At 30.8% G+C, this 21091-nt stretch overlaps 2 protein-coding genes and 1 non-coding gene across 3 annotated transcripts; 2 read left to right on the top strand and 1 right to left on the bottom strand.

Annotated features, from left to right (window-relative positions):
* The first annotated feature begins 11861 nt into the window (after positions 1-11861).
* On the top strand, positions 11862-17065 carry LOC18596359 (putative potassium transporter 13). Its single transcript, XM_007024777.3, has 9 exons — positions 11862-12297; positions 12958-13189; positions 13286-13534; positions 13794-13844; positions 14127-14387; positions 14475-14527; positions 14793-14907; positions 15348-15602; positions 15691-17065. The coding sequence occupies exons 1-9, from the start codon at positions 12256-12258 to the stop codon at positions 16668-16670; spliced, it is 2238 nt and encodes a 745-aa protein (XP_007024839.3). The 5' UTR covers positions 11862-12255; the 3' UTR covers positions 16671-17065.
* Positions 17066-17177: 112 nt separating this feature from the next.
* Positions 17178-17801, bottom strand: LOC18596358 (uncharacterized). The gene has a single exon (XM_007024775.3). The coding sequence runs from the start codon at positions 17599-17601 to the stop codon at positions 17395-17397; it is 207 nt and encodes a 68-aa protein (XP_007024837.2). The 5' UTR covers positions 17602-17801; the 3' UTR covers positions 17178-17394.
* Positions 17802-18523: 722 nt separating this feature from the next.
* On the top strand, positions 18524-18605 carry TRNAS-AGA (transfer RNA serine (anticodon AGA)). The gene has a single exon. It is a non-coding gene; the product is annotated as a tRNA-Ser (tRNA).
* The last annotated feature ends 2486 nt before the right edge of the window (positions 18606-21091 follow it).

Raw genomic sequence — 21091 nt, 5'->3', positions numbered from 1 at the left:
TTCACTTGTAATCAATTGCTTTTGGCCAAACCAAAAAAAAAATGCTCAATCGCTAATTGACCTATGGGGCATGAGGCATGACACTTTTTTTTTCCCATCAAAAAATGGTTTATTTTGCAGTATAGATGGGCAAAAATATTACCCAAACTCTATCCGAAATACACGTAATTTCTTTTTATCATGCATTTTCTCTCCCACATTTCTAATTAAACAAGTTGATTTGGGATGATTAAGGGAAAACATTAAGTTTAATGTATTATATTATAAATTATTTGTATTATTCAATATTTTTTAGTGTAATCAAATCAAGTTTACTTTTTAAGAAAATATTATCATTATTAAAAAAATAAAAAATAGTACTCGAACATTTAGTGCTAGTGTATAATCTCTCTTAAAGAGGATAAAATTCGAATCTTATTTTTTTAAATATATAAAAAAAAATATTTCAACAAGGTGAAATGAATGTAGACTTTTGAATGTTATCTCTTTCATCAAACTTGTGATATATATGCGTTTCCTATGACATTGATATGAGTCATAGTCTTATGAAAGTTGTTGGTTAAAATAAAAAGGTATGATACTTTTTTTCTTTTCTATATGTTTTAAATGTTCATCCTCTAAGAGGAGGAGGAAAATAATTGGGGATGTTGAAGCTGTTAGGAATGAGAAAGTTACTCCCCCTGCCGACCATAATAAAGAGAAGCCATTCGAGGGAAGGTTGAAATATTTGGATTTTAATTTTTTTTTTAATGCCTTTGAGAATGACGAAAAAATTCAATACCCAAGTTTCCCAGTGAGCAGTGACCCTCCCAAAATATCCAAATTGCTAGCCGGTTGTTTGGGAAGTGGACACATGTCATGACGCCAGGGGACGGTGCATGATGCATGGTGTTTGCATGCCGACAAATGTGACTACACTATTTTAGCATATAGTTGATAGTTCCTCCATTCTGATCTACTTCGAATTAAAGTCAACTTAACCTTATAAATAATTCATGATTTGGATACAAATAAAATCATTTAATTTGGATTTTATTTGGTCTTAATTTGATCGTAAGCACAATTTATTTATTTATTTTTTATTTTAGCTAGAAGTAAGTCCGCGACCTGCATAACACATTATTTCTTATCTAAACTAAAAATATAATTAAAGTGTTTATGACAGTAATGTGTAACGTATGAACATACAGCACAATCAAGAAGAATTTAAGTTATCAACTGAATAATTCCCTTTTTCTTGTTGTTAAACTACTTAAATTCCGTTTTTATCTTTTTTATTCATTTAAAAAAGATATATCAAGCAAAAGAAATTTTAATAATTATAAATTTAAAATTTAAATGCAATCCTATAATAGATAAAGGTTTTGAGTTGGGTGTCAATACCAGTTAAGTGACCTCAATTTAATTAGTAAAATTATAAAAAAAAAAAGAATTTCATAATTATACAAAATAAAAATATCAATAATTTTACTTTCTCATAAATGAGTATCTGAATTGATTTTATTTTTAAAATTTCATTTTCTCATATGTGCCTTTAAGCAGAAGCAGAAAAACGACTGTTGATTACCCACAAAAATTAATTACAGCTTGTAATTTTAAGCATGACTGTGACTCAATTTCATTGGATATGTATTGCCAAAGAAACGTTTTCCTCTTCATTAAAGTAAAATAAGAAGGAAAAAGAAAGGTGGATTTTGCAAGATTCTAAACCTCACGTCAGGTCCGCCCGGAGCAGAGAGCTGTCTGCTGTTTATTTTCCTCAAGCACGCTAGCCTGTAAATTCGACAAATATTAATTTGATTTTTAATATATATAATTAAGAATCAAATGCGTTTTTATATTTTGTAGGATGATAAGATAGTATACGAGAGTTGAAATTTTAATCAAGATTCGTACGGCATTTAAAATTTGAAAATTAAAAATCTAAATAAGTTTAATTCAAAATTTTGAGTAAACATGCAAAAACGAAAACCCAATAAACTTTAAAGAAAATATTTAAGGAAAAATAATTTTCTAAGCAAATAACCTAAAAGCCTAAATGCTTTGCACAAAGATACGAAAATGAAAACTTAATAAACTTTAAAGAAAATGCTTTGAAAAAAATAATTATATTATTTTCAAAAGAAAAATAAATGTTTTAAACAAACAACCTAAATGCTCGACTTCCTTGAATATAAACTAGGCTTGAATTGTACTAGGGCAGTACTATTTATAATTACGAGGCAATTGACTCTAATTCCTTTTCCTAACGCCTAACGTACTATTTATACGAGCGGGCAATTAACTTTAATTCCTTCTCTTAAAGCTCTAAAGAGTATTATTTAATATAACGAAAGAAAAGACTTTGGGTAAGAGAAAAACAAATAAATAAAATTCTAAGCAAATAACCTAAAGTTTAAATGTTTGCATATAAGCTGTGGTCCTTTTTCTAAAGGAAAAAAATACTATTTATAATGGAGTTTCACTATTCCTAAACCAATTTTACTTCTAATAGTTTAGTAAGAGATTAAAGTAAATAAATGTTTTACAATTAATCTAAAGTTTCACTACAAATAAAATAAATAGATAAGTATATACAAGAATTCTATAAATTACTCTATTTGAGCAATCAGCTTAAAGTTGGACTTATTGTGCAATTTTCCTTGCGCACAGCTCATAATCCTACAAGTTCGGTGACATGGTGTGTTTGTGGCTCATTGATTATCGATGGGCCCCCAATCGATATTAGCTTAAGATTAATTTATAGCCTTCAAAAGTGTGCAACATCTGTTTGTGCTGTTATTTCGACTAATTTTGTGAATTGTGCGTGTTACGATTTTGCGGACCATGATATCTATCTCACCTTTGAGTTGAAGAAAAGGGGAAGAAACAGTGCAAAGTCACGTAATAACCAACGATATCCTGTCGGGAAAGCAAAAATGATTGGGTGGAATGGAAATAAAACCCAATATAAATGTTAATTGACTTGAATGGCAGCCTAAAGCCCCAATGTTTTGGTATATAGCCTAGCAAGTTGACATTGGGCCGTAAATATAAGCGTGAAGATAAAAAGCTTGAGCTTCTAAACACTCTGAGCCCAAATTAATTGGAAAAATGAGCTCATTTGAAAATGAGCTTCCAAGGGATACTGATTGCCATTCGGGAACCAAAATTATAATGCAGTGAGAATTCAAGCTGCTTGCCTCCGGAAATATGTTCCATATTTGTACAAGATATTATCCAATTCCAGACAACCCATGATTGTAACTCTCTCGTAACGTTTGCTTCACAAAATAGATAAAAATGAAATAAAATAATTATTATGTAAGAGAAAATAAGATAAAAATAAAATAAAATAATTATTACGTAATTTGGTACGACGATTGGAATAGAACAGGAATAATTATATTAACTTATTGCAGTTTTTGATTAATAATAATAACCTTGAAATAAAAAAAGAATAGAAAATAAAAAAATAAAAATACTCTTTATTATATATATGATTATTTAATTTTATTTTTTAAATATTAGTATTTTATTTATAATCTAATCATTAATATTATAAAATACTTATATTTTATTTATAATTTAAATATTATTGTGATTATTTATTTTTAAATATTAATAATGTATAATTTATTTAAAATATTAAAAATTGATAGTTTAAATATTAATTTTTCTTTATACTTTAATCATTAATATTAAAAATAATAATATTTAATTTATAATTTAAATGTTATTATGATTATTTATTTTTATTTAATTTTATCTTTTAACTATTAATAAATTATATTTTTTAAAATATTAATAATTGATTATTTAAGTATTAATATTTTATTTATAAATTAATCATTAATATTTTAAAATACTACTATTTTATTTATAATTTAAATGTTATTACAATTATTTGTTTTCATTTTATTTTTTAAATATTAATAATTTATAATTGATTGAAAATATTAACAATTGGTAATTTAATTTACAATTTAAATATTATTATGATTAAAATATTAATACTTTAAATTAATTTTTAAATTCAAAATATTTTATAATATAAAATTAATAACTTAACCTTTTCATTATAATAAGATTTTTTTTCTCTATTTGAATTTTTCATTTTTTAATTTAAATTTCACTTAATAATTCAAAAATTAATATTTTAAAATATTAATAATTTTTTAATTTTTAATTTAAAATATTAATTTTATAAATTTTAGTTTGTAAGTTTTGAAAATAAATAAGGACATTGTAGTTTGAAAATATTTGAACTTTATTTTCATGGATGTTAAATAGCTAATATCATAAAAGAAGACGGTATTACTTATTCTAAGTTTTTGTCAATTTTTGAAGAATAAACATTCCTTTTGAAATGACTATTCCCTCCCAAATAAGGAGATAAAATTTTATAAGGAATAGAAGTTATTTCTCCTACCAAACATGACGTTATTTCAATGCATTGTTGGGCAAGAAGCCAACCGTGTGGCCTTATTGGTTAGCCCTACCCACTCTATAGGAAACTCCCCGGAAACTGGTCTACTCAACCTCCTAATGACCTGTACCTACGGTCATTTAACTTTTGTCCCCTGCGGGACACCCTAGCGACATGGTTAAGAATTAAAATTTTTTATTTAAAGATCTTCAATTTATTTCTTTTAAAAAGTGAAATTAAATTTATAAAAAAAAAATTATTTTAATATTAACTCATTGATTGGTATATTATTTTTTGTATAAAGAGCAAGATTCAAATTTTTCTTTTTTCAATTAAGAAAAAACTTTTATTCTTTGAAATTAAGCAAATAAATTAACAAAAAATTAAAAATAATTTTATAAAATGTTTATTGTATGTCAACAAATATGACTTGTATTAATCTAATAGTATATCATTTCATTCAAATTTTAACATGTTAAGATGTTTTTAAGAACCATTAACTTATCAATTATTCTCATTCAAATATTAAATATGTTGGCATGTTTTTTAGGGCCGTCATTAGTTATTTATAACACATACCTTTGAAGTTGTCCTAAGGACGAAATAGTTAGACGAAAGCATCGCCACATAATTCATACTTTTCGCAAAATGAAATGAAAAAAATACAAAAGCTATATATAATGATCTGTATTGTGGGGATTTTAATATTGTTTTTACATAGTGTACATATTATAGTGCTATTGTCCTCTCTCTAAAATGTTAACTCATTGAGATGTTTAATACTCATGCTTATAAATACAAAACTCTTCTCTTTTTATTTCGAGTGAAATTATCCTATTTACTTTATTTATTAAAATATTCGATGTGATATTAAAATTATATCCAAATTTACTCTTCTAATATTTTGTCACAAATCATTATCCATAGACGGTTGAGCATATCAAATATCTTGATGACCAACTTGATCACCATAAACGTTTGAGCTTACCCTTCATAGGTGGACAAAATAAAAATATCCTTCTTAACCACGTTTTTCACTTTCACAAGAAAGCAAAATCAAAATTCAAAAGAAGTAATAATATAAATTCATTTTTAATTGACTCCATTCTTCTAATATTCAGAAAACATTTTTGGAAAATAACTAAAAGATCTTTAGCTTCCCAATCCAGCTAATGTTTCAATACATTAATCAACTATAATATTCAGTGAACATGGATAAGCATGTGAAATTGACCAAATTTCATTAATTTTTTTTGAAAGGATAAGATAGAAACTCCTTACATTTCTTTGTCTCAAGTTCTTCCATTGGAATGTTGGGTGATTCAGCTACATATTTTTATAGCAAACCTCTGGAGTTCGTGTTTAATTTCTATTTGTCTATATATATATATAGCCAACAAGGCATTGACTTGCACGACATGTACGAATTGCTATAACTGCATTCAATCTGAAAATGACCATATCCAAGCTTGGTTTTCAGTACTTTTCACAGTGCATGAATCTCCTAGTCTTTTCAAATTAATTTAAATAGTTAGATAGCCATTCAATAGGTATATGCTTGGTTCCATCTGCAACCATATACAGCCACTTAACTCGGTCCATGTCATTAATTTATGGGAGCAATTGCAGCTTGCAAAAACAACAATATGGTTTACATGAGATATTGTTGGAGAGCATTAGCATCTTTATTGTTATTTCATTATAAAAGCCTACTTTTGTCTTTATAATTAAATGTCTTCCCCTTTTTCTTGGTCAATATCAAAGACTACAACTAGCAAAGAAAAATTGGATTCCAATGACAACTCCAGTAGCTGCCAAGTACTCCATCTTCAAACACTGCATAATTGAGGCTATTGGTAGGAAGATAAGGACTTCTGCCATAAAAGTCAAATGTATTTGGTAGTTGATCTATTTGTACCGTCGGTTTTCCTACGATTTCCAAATTCAACTCCCTTAATTTTGATGCGATCACTTTTTGTTGTTTGTTGAAATAAAAATTATATAAATGAATTCACACACGTAACAATTTCATATTTCATCTCTTTTTTTGCATTTTAATTTAATTAACAATCTGGTTGGGAAATGGCAAGACATTCTCCTACTAATTATTATTTATGATAGTTTTTTTTTTTGGGTAAGATTCTGATTTATAACTTGATTCAAATTATAATAAACAATTAAAATGTTGGAATGAGAGAAATAATAAGAGTAGTATTTCTATACATGTCACTTGTTGAAAAAGATGGAATGATGGTGGAAAATTAGCAGGGATGTTGATGTGGTTGTTCTCAATCATATTATCTGATTCTATATATATACTGGGAGGAGGTTTATTTGGCTCCCTTTGATTTGAGATATTGTTTTCTTACTTACCCCTAATTCTTTAATAATTTATTACTTGAAGTAAAAGCAGAAGTCATTATTTATGTTTTGTCTTTTCCCAAACAAGTAAAGAAGAGATTTTGTTTGCTTTGGTTTGCCATTGACAATCTTACAAGTATTTGTTGCTGTCGACGTAGCTTATCTCAAGCAGCATAGGTGATGACATCGAACGATTTAGTGTGTAAAAAAATAAAAAGAAAATAAGAAAAATTTATAAAATGTATATATATATATATATATATATATATTTATGATTCTTAATATAAAATGTCGATAAAATTTTACCAAATGCATATCAATCAAACACTTTAAAAAATCAAAATATTACTACCGCCAAGCCGACCTTTACTCACCGTAAATCTCACTATATAGCGCATGTATCAATTTAGTCTTCATTTAATTTTTATACATCTTAATCATAATTTAGTTCAAATATAAAAATTTAACTCTTTAATTATATCATGAAATTGACATTCTCAAAGTCAGGTCCTTGAACATAATTCATATATATTATAAATTTGTTCTCATGACCTTTAGCCATCAACAAGATCACAGAAGATTAAACTAAAAAAGTCCTAAAATTTAATTTGTAATTCTAAAAGATTTTTCAAAGCTTCTTACGTGCTTTGGAAGAACTTTATGAAAGCTTCTTCTTTTGTTTAATAACATTACATGATGATTATTATTTACTGGTACTATAAGTAGGGGCGACTTAATAAGTTCAAAGGCCTAAAGTGAAATATTCAAATGAAGCTTTTTTTTTATTGAAATTAAAAAAAATTATTAAAATTTTATTCTTCTAACTTTTTGAGATGCAAAATTTTTAATTAAATTTTTATAATCAAGTTTTTTTAATATTTTTTTTCAATTTATAATATAATCAATTCATTTAATCTTTCTTGAGACATTGTTGATTTTAAATAAGATTTTATTAATTTTAGTTTTGAAAAATTTCTTTCTCCTGAAGCAACACTTGCTGGAATTGTTAATATTATTTTAAAAATATTTAACTATTATAATTATCTTATATTTTTTAAATGACTAATATAAAATCATCAATTAAAATTTTTAATTCAAATAAATCAACTATCACATAAATAAAAATAATATAACAATATAATATAAATCTAAATTAAAGTAAAAAAATCTATAAATATTAGAACAATAGTACCTAATTGTTGAATGCTTATTACAAATCGCAAATAAGGCTCACAGCTTTATGAAGATAATAAAATAACAGACTTCTTGTGTATTTTTTGAAGAAAAATTGAAGTTAAAGGAAGAAAGAGCAAATGAGAAAGAAATATTTCAAAAGCAGATATTATATATTGAAAAAAATAATTAGTTTTATATATAAGAAAAAAAAATAGTTGTTGAAAATCATTAAATGTGTTGATTGAAAACAAGAGAAATAAGTGAGAAAAAAATAACTATTGAAAATGATTAAATACATGTAATTGTTAGTTTATTGAAAATAAGATAATATAGTTGAGAATTAATAGTATTCTAGAAATAAAGAAGTAATAGAAAATTGAGATTTATTAGACACATAATTAAAAAAAGTAAAAGAACAAATAATTTGATGAATTATTTTTTATTTTTATATTTTTAATATAATTAATTATATTATAATTATTATAAAATTATAAATCTTCTTTAAAATTGGGACCTCCCCAAATCAGGGGCCTAAAGCCCTTGCTTGGGTGGCTTCACCGTAGGGCCGACCCTGACTATAAGTTATGTACTTTGTTTTTTCGATCCCATAAGTTTTTTTTTTTCAAAATTTGAAGTAGAAAAAAAAAATCATGATCGAACTCGAAATAAGTTTAATACACATGATGACATTGTTTATAATTCCATATTGTTTGTGAATTTTATATATATGTATATATTATATGATTTATTTGGACTGTGTTTTTCTTTTTTTTTTTTTTTTGGCCCACTGATTTACTGATGTTAAAACATTTCTTTGAATATACCATCATTAATTAGTCAAAATGATGGTGGATTCTGGTCCATAGCCTTCAAAAGAGCTCATTACCATACGTCTATATATTTAGATATAACTCTACAACGAGTTGAAGGGATCACATAGTAAAATAATTGAATATGTCAAATGTTAATAATAATTTGCAAGATATCACCAATATTGATCAACTAATAAAATCTCCTAAATCATATAGGTGAAATACATGCTTATAAATATGTAACCAACAATAAATTAAAAGCATATATATGTATGTATCTTTTGCTCGGCAATTGCAAAAGAAAAAAGAAGTCACACAAAGACAAAGGGGAATGCACGTCCAATCCAAGGTTGTAATTAACAACAAAATTCTTCGTTTCTTAAGCTTTGGTTTTCCTTCCTCCATGGAAAAAAAGTCTAAACCAAACAATGCATGTGACATCAGTTGCCGATTGCCAGCGACCACCGCCGTTGGTCAACATTTTGGTAGCTTGATCTGATAGTAGCCATGAAAATCCGCTGCCAAAAGCATGAGAAGATTTATTTGAAATAATTAAAAAAAAAGAAAAGAAACGGAAACAACCAACTAATTTTGATTTGGTCAAAAGTTAGTTTGTCGTCTTTAAAAGCTTTCCAAATGTTTAGCATAGTTTTTATACCTTAAAATAAAAGCGGCCTGTTTCTCACTCATGGAATTCTAAGCCGAGTTTTAATGCAATATCACTGTCTCATTTTCAGTGCTGCTGCCTTCCCAAAGCGAAAGAAGGAAAGAAAACTGCTTACTTTTCCTTCACCTGCTTTTCATATGCAGCTCTTTGAATTGTTTAGTTCAAGATTCCTTTTCCTTTTTCCCCAGCTAAGTACAAATTGTGGCCCTCGCCAACCATAGTCCATAATTTTCCTTTCTTCTTAATTGTCGCCATTATAAAAAGGTTAATGCATGACATACCCTTTGGAATTTGCCGGTACCCAAGCCTTTTGCTTTTATGTTGCCACTCTTTAACACTTTTCTAATTATTATTATTATTATTATTATCCATAACCTTTGAAATATCTATCTAGCTAATATATTTCACCGTTGTTTAATTTAAATTATGTGATATATATACTATTAAACGTAAACTCATCTCATATATGGATGATATTTAAATTTTATAAATGAGGTTATAAAAAATAAAAATTATTTATAAATGAGCATAATTATAACGTGTTATTTACATAAATCAGTTTTCAAAATCTAAAAACTCATCATTGATGTATAATATCAGAGCCCTCCTTTTAATTTTTTTTTGGGGCACAAAGGAAGGTTAGATCCCAAGCTGCACAAACGTGTGTTGCCAACCTGATCATTTTGTTCTGGCAAAAAATTTCATAATAATAATTAAAACTTATCATTAAACAACAAAATTTTCAAAATTTTCTTATTAATGTTTTTTTGAAAATTTCTTTCTATTTATGTTATTAACGCTTAATTATTATCTTTTTCGACCTAGGTTACAAATTTATAATTTTATGGGCTTCACCAAAAAGTATAAGATTGCTTTTTCCATATTTGTCACATCCATTTATATATTTATCCATAATAAATACAAAATGTTTTCATAATTGTTGAATTTGTTCACGGTTAGTAATAAAATCAAATTATAGAGCTACCAATATATATATATATATATATATATATGATGCAATATATAATGGGAGTTAGCTAAGGCCTCTATCATAGTGTATTCGGTACGTACTCTCCACCTTTGAGAATATTCTTATTTTGCGATTGTGGAGTCACAGGCATTCTCACACGAAGGTTTTTTTTTTTCTTTTAAATATTTATAACATATATATGTATGAGACATTCCTCATATATACAAAGTTAAAAAGCATGGAAACTCTATGTAGTAACAGATAATACAATTTTTTATGCACTTTGCCCACTGCAGAAACTATAGAGTCACTCTATTTTTCTACAAATGAAGTTGATTGAATACCATCTCAATTCCCACGTCAATTAGAGATTTTGAATATTTTAAATTCCAAATTGGTGAGATTTTTTTTTAATGATTCTTTATTAATGCAAAGGAATCCTTCCCAATCAAATTAAATCAAATCACAAACTAAATGCAAAACAAAATAAACGTAGAGCATAAAACATTAGGTCAAGGCAGTGTTAGATGAAAAATTTTTTGGTGGATACCTCAAGTTTAGATAATGGTGAAATGTAGAATGGGATTAGCCGACTAGGCTATCCCCAAAAAAAGAAAGCAAATAAATATGTTAGGCAAGTTAGATCATTTCATGGGTTTAAATTTGTTAGGCTTGAGTTTGGTTTGTTAGTTTAAATATTGCTAAGACCAGCAATCGATATTAGTAGAATTCCTTTCATGAATCATGATACATTATGATTATATAATTGAAACTTTTTTTACGAGTTTATGTAAGTCTATTAAAATTTTATTAAAAATTATACATATAATTATGGAATTTATAATAGTTGACAATTGGGTGGATTCAGATTGGACAATTCAAGTTCTATTATTTAAAAATTTGAGTTTATTTTTTTTAATTTGAATCAAATTTAATTTTTGAACCGATTCAAATGAGTTTTTAAATCCAGTCGATTTTTATCGTCTTTGATAATTCATATTAAATTTCATAATAAAATCAATAATTTTGTAATAAATAATTAATAACTTGAAATTTTTTTTTTTGGAAGTATGATAACTTGAATTTTAGTTAAAAAAAAGATCTCAAAATTTCATTTCCAACCATGTGACTTTTTTTGTATTTTGTTCACTCCAATTGAAAAGGACGGAGAAAGGGAAACCAATGCTGAAAATGGAAATATAAAAAAATGCATTTACCATTTATCTTTTCGTACAAACAAGAAACCCAGGAAGTATAACGCAAAATATTCCCGTAAACATTTTTCAATACAGTTTTTTTTAAAAGGAGTGAGTGCAACCTTTTGGACTTTTAGTTTTCCCACCAATTGAAAATTTTCCTATATATGGAAAATATTCTCCAAAATAGTAACTAAATGAAACCAAATATCTAAATACAAGATCAAAGCACAAACGGATGAGGAAAAAGGAGGCTGATTTGCAACAGATAAAAAACACAAAATTAGTTCGTGTTTTTTGTTTTGGCGCCCTTCAAAAGAATGAAGAGAAAGAGTCTCTGTTCCAACCTTTCAAAAAAGAAGAAAAAAAAAAGTCTCCGTTCCTTATGTCACACGTTCTTTTTATTATTATTAATATTGTTAACTGCCTCTCTCCAAATCCAACTCACTGTTTTCTCTTCTCTCTCTAGAACCCAAAAATAAAGGAGGAAAACAAAAACACTCTATTTTACAACTCTCTCTGCCTCTCTTCACCTTTACACTCTCTTTTTCGATATCTCAAAGCCCTTTTCTTCAATTCTTTTGGAGTTTAGGGGTTTCGTTTTCGGTACCCATTTCGGAGCTCCTTTTGCTTACCGTAAAAAGAAGAAGAAGAGACACTGTTGTATGGATCCGGAAGCCGGGTCCGTGACCCGGGAGTCTCGGCTGGTACTTTTTTTTTTCTTTCAAATTTTAGATTTTTGGATTTTTATGTTTGTATTTGTTGATTTGCTTAACTGGGTACTTCTCTTTTATTGGTTTTTTCGGAGGTGTTTTAGTTTTCGTGTTTGTTAGTTTTGGGTTCTGTTTGTTTTCTGAGAAAATGTGGAAGAAGTGTAAGGAATTTTGATTTTGTTAATGTTGATGATATTTTTCGTATAGGATTATCTAAAGTGAACTAAATGGGATAACTGGGCTTAGTTCACGTTGCCTTTGAATTCAGTTTTCCATTATAAATATCATTCTAGTTTTCTGTTATTATTCAATTTTTATTCAATTTGGTTTTGGTTGCCCGTTTGTTATATGAGTTCCCTGCTATCTTTTAATATTATTTGGTGAACAAACATATCATTTCTTTGAAGAATATGAAGTTCCAAAAGAAGTTGAATTTTAATTTGCTTGTTTTTTTTTCCTGCACGTGACTTATTGAACGTGCTTGTTCTCTTTCTAATATTCCACTTATTGAAGATGTTTAGAAAGCATACCATAGCATTTTCGCATATTTTATTATGTGCAAGAAAGAATTTTGATAAGGAATGAGGAAATTCTAATATGTGTTTTTTTGCTCAGCCAAAATTCTAATATGTTTGATGCTTGTTTTACATGCAGAAAATTTACAGGACTACTTTATGTCTTGCGTATCAGAGTTTTGGTGTTGTATATGGTGACCTGAGCACTTCGCCAATATATGTTTATAAAAGCACGTTTTCTGGGAGGTTGAGCCTTCATGAGGAAGATGATGAAATACTTGGGGTACTGTCTTTGGTTTTCTGGACTTTGACTCTAATCCCTCTATGCAAGTACATTATCTTTGTATTAGGGGCAGATGATAATGGTGAAGGTGCTTTCAAAGTCCTGCATATTTATCACCTTGTTTATTGAGACAAATATAGCTGCATTTAGTGTGAATTTCCTGAAGGAAGCCTCGTTCCTGCAGGTGGAACCTTTGCTTTATATTCATTACTTTGCCGGCGTGCAAAGCTGGGTCTTTTGAGTGCTTCTGATGCACCTGATGATGACATATCTGCTTATAACTCTGGACTACCCAGGAAGGAAACTGTAGCTAGTTCAATTTTAAAAGAGTTCTTTGATAAGTATCAAAGTTCCCGTATTGTTTTGCTTCTACTTGTGCTCCTGGGGACTAGCATGGTTATTGGTGATGGTATCCTAACCCCATCAATGTCTGGTATTACTTTCTCCTTGGATTACTGGGAATTCGATTAGCTTTAATTCTTTTCAGAAGGATGAATCTGGAAGTTAGATTATTTTACAGATCATTTTGATGTTGCTTTGCAGATGAACCCTATGAAATTGAATATAACTGTTTCTTGCTTCTTGATGTACTAATCACAAGAAGTTGCATCTTGTTACTTCATCTGCTGAATTTTTTCTTCTCCTTTATGATCACCTCCTGCAATTACTAATGAGTTGCATTTTTTATACAGTTCTTTCTGCAGTTAATGGCATCAAAATTAAGGCCACCGGTCTTCATGATAGTAAGTCAAACTAGCATTTTCGATCTTCCTTTAGAGTGTAGAATTCCTTTTCAATTGCTTCAGGGTCAGTCAAGTTGCTCCCAATAACAGATATATCTATAAGCTAGCCCAACTCCATTCTTCCAGTTGCTAGCTAGTTGGAAATTTGCAGGAAAGCTAGTTAGCATATTACATGTGGACAGCAGTTTCCATAACTCCCTTTTGAATGGAGCTAGTATAGTTAAGTTACATCTTTGATCAATAAAATGGATGCACATCTTTAATTTGGCTTCTCTCATGCAGATTATACTGTACTTATTGCATGTGTGATTTTGGTGGGGCTGTTCGAACTTCAGCATGTTGGGACTCGTAGGGTTGGATTTCTTTTTGCTCCTATTTTGTTAGCATGGCTCTTTTGCATTAGTGTCGTTGGAATTTACAACATAATACACTGGAATCCACGTGTAATCAGTGCTCTGTCACCATATTATGTGTATAACTTTTTCAAAAAGACTGGAAAAGATGGATGGAGCTCTCTTGGAGGCATTGTTCTTTGTGTTACAGGTTTGTCAATAACCCCTCAAGATAAACCCATTTTATTTAAGGTAATTTTGATTAGAATAATGAATATTCCCTCTTTCAATTTATCAGGCGCAGAGGCCATGTTTGCTGATCTTGGTCATTTTTCCCAGCTTTCCATCCGGGTAAGTTCTTACCTTTGATTGTACAAAGTTTGAATAATTTGGAAATGAATGAGAGCCATCAAATGCATGCTATCATCTGTTCCCATCTATTTTGCTTGTTGCAAATATTGTAAATGTCTTTGTGAGAGTTTCTGATCTTTCTCTGTTTTCTATCTTTGTTTGTTCAGTGGTTTGTGTAGACATATTTGCCTATTTCTTATGTGAAAGCATGATTTTAACTGATCTGCTTTCTTGATTTCTATTAACATATGTTTCTGATGAACAGATTGCATTCACTGTTGTTGTCTACCCTTGCTTAATTTTGGCGTATATGGGTGAGGCTGCTTATCTCTCCAAGCACAAAGTGGACCTTCAGAGAAGCTTCTATAAATCAATCCCTGGTAAATCAAATGAATGAGTCTTGTACTTCATTAGAGAGTGCTCCATGCTGTTGCTCTGTGAGTAAAGGATGGTTTGGAGTCTACTGTGTTTGGTCACAAAAACATGTAAACCATATAGATTAGTAAGCACCATTGTAAAGGTTTATGGTATCAAAGCCTTTTGGATGAGTTTAAAGGGTACTTGTTCAAGTCTTGACTACTGCTGAGTGAAAAAAGGAAGTCTGGACTGCTTAAATCTTTAAATATCTGCTCCAATCCAATAATGCTACATTCAATTGCTAATAATACTATTGCTTTTTAATTATTTTTTATGGCATAGAGGAGTGTTAAAGATACTAGTAAGGCTGAATATAAGAGATGCTTTTTTCCTTATGATCAGATGTAGTACTTGGGGCTTGGGTCATAATCTCATAGCAAAATTCCCCCCTTTCTCTATGCAGAGGTTGTATTCTGGCCAGTGTTTATCATTGCAACCCTTGCGACAGTTGTTGGGAGTCAAGCAATTATTTCTGCTACTTTCTCAATAATCAGCCAGTGTAGGGCTTTGAAGTGTTTTCCACGTGTCAGGGTGATACACACATCAAACCACATACATGGGCAGATCTACATACCAGAGGTGAATTGGATCTTGATGGTTTTATGCCTTGCTGTTGTGGCTGGCTATAGGGATACGGACATGATAGGCAATGCATATGGTACAATCTAGAGCTCTCTCTCTTATGCCTCTCTTCTCCCTGCAGTTCACTCACATTCAACTTTGACTTGTTGCTATTCTTGTTTTAGGCCTTGCAGTGATTACTGTAATGTTGGTTACCACCTGCTTGATGTTTCTGGTTATCGTTCTGGTTTGGAAGAGGAACATTTTGGGAGCTGTTGCTTTTGTCATTGTTTTTGGGTCTCTGGAGATGTCTTACTTCTCCGCATGCCTTGCAAAAGTTCATAAAGGGGGTTGGTTCCCTCTGATTTTCTCCCTAATAGTTCTGTCTACAATGTGCATATGGCACTACGGGACTCTAAAGAAACACTCTTATGAGTCGCACAACAAGGTAAGCTTGGATATGCTTCTAAGCATGGGCCCAAACCTTGGTATAAATCGTGTTCCTGGAATAGGCCTAATCTACTCAAATGTGACCACAGGGGTCCCACCAATGTTTACCCACTTTGTCACCAACTTTCCTGCCTTTCACCGTATCCTTATATTTGTTACTATACGATCTCTCACAGTTCCTAAAGTTCCTCTCAATCAGCGATATGTTATAAGTCGCATTGGTCCAGCAGAATTCCGCCTGTTCCAATGTGTTGTTAGATACGGTTACAAGGATGAAAGGAAGGATAGTCATGATTTTGAGAGTCGTCTGATTGAAACTGTGGCAGAATTTTTACAGAGCGGCAGTGATGATAGTGAAGTTCGAGCCTTAGGAATGGAATTCGGCCTGAATCAGCAGCAATCAAGTCCACCAGTGGATGTTGCTGCTTTGGGGCTTGAGAATGGAATCAGTAGCAGAGCTAGCAAGAGAACAGTGAGATTTCGTGGAGTGGGATGTAGCAAGGAATTGGAGGATCTGACAGAGGCAAAGGAATCTGGTCTGGCATATATGATGGGTAGCACTTGTATTTTGGCGAGTGAAACATCTTCGTATTTGAAGAAGTTTGTCATAAACATTGTTTATGGGTTCTTAAGACAGAACTGTAGGCATCCAGCCACAGCACTTGGGATCCCACACACCTCTCTGATCGAGGTAGGAATGGTTTATCGTGTGTAAATCATGGCACAAGGTTTTAAAGAAGGTGAAGATTTTTGAACAGAACTGAAATGGGAAAGGATCTGCCGATGCAAAGGGAGGGAATGTGGTGCGCACTAGTGCCAGTGACTGGTAATTGACCTAACCGCCAAATTTTAACACTTTTTGTAATAAAGACATGTAATTAGATTTTAAACTTTGCTTAGGTTTTCTTAGGTTTGGAGGTTTTGCAGATTTAGCCTTATAGGAATACGCAAACATGTAATCATAATTTTTCATAGTGTAAACAAATCTCTCTGGCTGTTCCTTGATAGAAGTTAGAACATGTAATCAAGAAGCAGTCTTCCTTGGCCCATCTCTCTGTAACACCTATTCTGTTGTTTAATAACAGTTTTAGAAACAACAAATTCCCACCACTTAACACTTCATTTTTAAGGATTAGTTGCATCAGCAAACATTATGCATCATGAAATAACTGGATTAATCTTTGTCAAGCAAGGAAAATTCACATCAAAACTGAAAACCAAATTATGCATCAGAAAATAGATTTAGTGCTGCTATACATCTTTATTGATTCATGATTCAACTAATATACACCCAACACAGTATATCTCAATTTCACACAAGTATAAGCAACAAAAACACGCGAACAATCAACTTTTTTCGACACCCAAAAAATTGTTTTTTAAAGGAACCCAGATATAAAATCTGTTCCTGTTGTAACTTCAATTCTGAGATGCCCCTATCAAACATTGGCCAAGTTGTCAGGCTTGGTGTGTGGAGGTGATGGGAAAGAGGTTGTTGCACCGGGCGGCGGAGCTGGTACCCCATAAATCTGAGGATTGGTACGGATGTCTTGTCTCCCTTTAGCTCTTCCCCAGAAGTAACACCCAACACCAAGTAATATGCAGAAGATAATTAGAGGAAGAGAGATCACTACCACCATGCCCATCTTCACTCAACCAACCCAAGAAGACTTCACAAAGAGAGGAGAAGGGGAGAAGATGTTGTAAGAATTTTGGCTGCTTTAAAAGGATTTGGAGGTTTCAGATTCTGTCTAGAACAGAGTGGAGTGGGTGGGTTTTTAAAGGTGCTTGCTCTCGGTATGCTTAACGTTCAAGCCTCCAACGGCTACTTTTTTTTTTGGTGGGCCAGAACTCCAAAGTAGCTTTGGCATTTGCAGTGGAGAAACTGAGAAAGTGTAACATGGTGAGTTGGCTTACGAATGGGCCTTTGTCTGCCAAATCACGACATTCCGATTCTCCTTGGGTGTTAGGAGAGTAGTTTATTATTATGACTCCACTTAGTGAAGGTTCTTCTCTAATCAAGCTCAATTTAGTACTATCAATACGCAAATCAAAGATAGCCACAAATTTACCGAGAAGATTCTTCTAAAAGAATTTTTTTTTTGTTTGATGGGAAAAGGGCTACCAAGTATTGTGCAACCAATCATGAATGTTTCATCTTTGTCCTAATGGTTAAATTCAACGATTAAACAAAATTACTAGATGAAAGAAGAAACCTCCATATCCCAAAATTTCAATGTTTTGATAAATTTGGAGTGAGAAAATAATGTACTTTTAGAGCCCGTTTGATCTAATTTTTTTTTAATTTAAAAACTATTATGAAATTCTTATGAAAAATAATAATTTTTAAAATTACGTTAAAATTGTTTGGTAAATTTTTTTTTGTAAGTTATAATTTTTGTTAAAATTATCATAGAAGGTAACCAGTATTCTTTTGAATTCACAAGTTAACCAGTATAATTGGGTTTTGGTTAATAACTCTGCAATACTTTAGGATTACTTGAATGTGAAAACACAATTATAAATACTTGTACTGTTAATAAACATGGCTTCGACTAACAGCAACTGGTGGACGTGCCGGAGTGGTTATCGGGCATGACTAGAAATCATGTGGGCTCTGCCCGCGCAGGTTCGAATCCTGCCGTTCACGGCCTTGTTTTTATATTTATCTCTTCAATGAAAAAAGGTCAAAAGGAAAGCGTGAGCTTGGACCAAAACCACCCAAGGTTGGCATGGTTTAATATCCATCTTCTACTTGGGCCTGTAGTTTAGATTGGGCCAAGACTTTCTGTCAGCCAGTTAGTTTTTTCTTTAAAAAAATTGAAGTTTTGATTGGTAAGATGTTCTTTTTTTCCTTTTGGTTACACTATAGTTCATACTTCACACATGAAACCTTTAAATTTAAATTTCCCAGTTTATTTACAAAGAATTGACTTTGGACAAAATGGTTTAGACTTTTGGTTGACTTACCATTATATCAATATTATATTTTAGGGATTAAATTAAAGTCAATGCCCCATAAGTTTTACTTTGAGATCAATTAATAATCACCAACAAAAGCTTTTGCAGCTGTCTCCTTCACTTATCTAAATTCCTATCCAAGAGAAATGTACTTATCTTTGATTCCCAATAAGTCATTTAGTTGCTACTAGGTTGCAACGTTTCCTTGTGTATATGCATACAATATATTTGAGACACATTCTTCTTATTCTCTTTTTTTTTTTTTTTTTTGTTTGTGCAGAGATTTGAGACACACTTCAGTTGAAGTAATGATATCATCAAATCAAATTGGTTTCTTCACCAAACCAAAACGAGCAGAAAAGAAAATTGAAAATTTCAATCCATCACAATAGCTTATAGAAAAAAATAGTTCTGAAATCGAGACACCTCACCAAACAATGAAGAGCTTATTTAGTTCAAAAAACATGGAAAAACATATATATATATATATATTTGTTGAACTGTTGATGCTCTCACTTCTTCTCTTAAAGAGGAGTTTTAAACAACATTCATGCCATTTTGTTGCTTCAAGTAGATTGGATTGGGATGATGGGGAGAAGGAGAAGGAAATGCAGGATATTGAGGAGCTGGTGGAAGGGTGCCTGTGGCCATAATACCATCTGCAACCGCAATCATTGTCTGTGACTGAGGATTAGTGCCAAGCTGTTGAGCAGCCATTGCTTGCCCTTCTTGCTGCCCCTTGTGCCTCCCTAAAGCCTAGCAACCAAGGGATAAGAGGATGAAGAAAACCACCATGGAAGTGAAACAATCAGCACATATCCCATTTTCCAGCCTTGCTCTCTTGCAGGAATATTTAGGATGATCAAAATTTCCCTTTGAGCTACCTGCAATGCGAGATGAAAGTTCTTTGATGGATAATGATGTTTGCTCCGCAGTTTTATCTGGAGGAAGAATGGGAAAAAAGAAGTTGTTTAAAACAAACCTTTCTGCTATATGCTTATCAAATGGAGAGAAGGACCAAACGCAGAGGGACTAATTAATTGTCGTTACTATCAAACCATGGATGTCTATTTATGGCACTGAGAGCTCAAGGAAAATTGCACCCACTTTACTTTTTTATCTTATCAATAATTTGCCTTTCTTTTTTAATGTTCTTACAAACTAGGTATTGAGAAAACAACTCTGAGAATAATTTTTGATTGATTATAAAAGTTCACCACATAGCTCAGGACAAAACTATGAGATAACATACATAGCTATGTAGTTTGATTAAATATATTCGATGATTTTACAGCAAATCAGGAAAACAACAGTGGTATCAGTGCCATTCATGAGTGGTATGGACAGATTAATCAAAGTTTCGTAGTTAACCGCAACATTACTCTTAATTTGCATCGGTTGGGCGGCTTAATTTTGTTATGTTTTTATTCCTCCAACCTTTGCATGTTCTCTAAGCTCTAAATAACTTCGTGAATTGTGATAGTTTTCGGTTTGACTTTTACCCCGTCAACTACAATCAAGTGGGATTTAACTTTATTTTCTCGTTTTTCCTTGCAAAATATTTATCAGTTCGGCTGGCAGCATGTTCTGACTTCCTTCCAGATGTTTGAGACTTAATTATTCATCAACTTTTTCTATCCATCTTTTTCGCTGCTCATAATTAGCCAAGATATTTACTACTTGATTCTAAATTAATATATAATATTTTTAAATAAATTTAAAATCAAACGTTAGATATATTATTTTTCTTTTTAAACTAATTTTCCTTTATCTTTCTAGATCAAAGTTTTAGTCATAAATTAATTTCAATGTATATCAATTACTTTAGAATTAAGTTGTAAACATTTTCATTATTTTTTATAGCGGAAAGAATCCTTAGTCCTTACCCTTCCCTTCCCTTACAATGACAAGGAAAATGTGGGTCAAACATATGTTTCCTAGCTGCCAGCCATACAACTTGCTTAAAGTTTTTAATTAATTAAGCTGGTTTTGCACGTATAAACAAAAAAAAAAAATATTTCAATCAGGGGTTCGGTTTTACACATTTGGCTTCATGTTTTGATCTCAATATGTTTTCTTTTGCAGCCAAGTATACCAGGATGGAGATTGGTCCTAGCAAATATTCCTGATAGTTTTACTAATTAAATTCAACAGCAAATGCCAATTCAAAACAAT

Source organism: Theobroma cacao, chromosome 6 (assembly GCF_053813885.1).
Source record: "Theobroma cacao isolate CCN51 chromosome 6, ASM5381388v1, whole genome shotgun sequence".
Lineage (NCBI taxonomy): Eukaryota > Viridiplantae > Streptophyta > Magnoliopsida > Malvales > Malvaceae > Theobroma > Theobroma cacao.
Note: the sequence above shows the minus strand (reverse complement) of the source record. Positions and strands in the feature narration are given on the sequence as shown.

Coding starts and splice junctions, on each gene's coding strand:
- LOC18596359 (XM_007024777.3), top strand. CDS start 12,256: ATGGATCCGGAAGCCGGGTCCGTGACCCGGGAGTCTCGGCTG. Junction 13,190..13,285: donor GGCAGATGATAATGGTGAAG/GTGCTTTCAAAG, acceptor TCGTTCCTGCAG/GTGGAACCTTTGCTTTATAT. Junction 15,603..15,690: donor CATGATAGGCAATGCATATG/GTACAATCTAGA, acceptor TTCTTGTTTTAG/GCCTTGCAGTGATTACTGTA.
- LOC18596358 (XM_007024775.3), bottom strand. CDS start 17,601: ATGGGCATGGTGGTAGTGATCTCTCTTCCTCTAATTATCTTCTGCATA.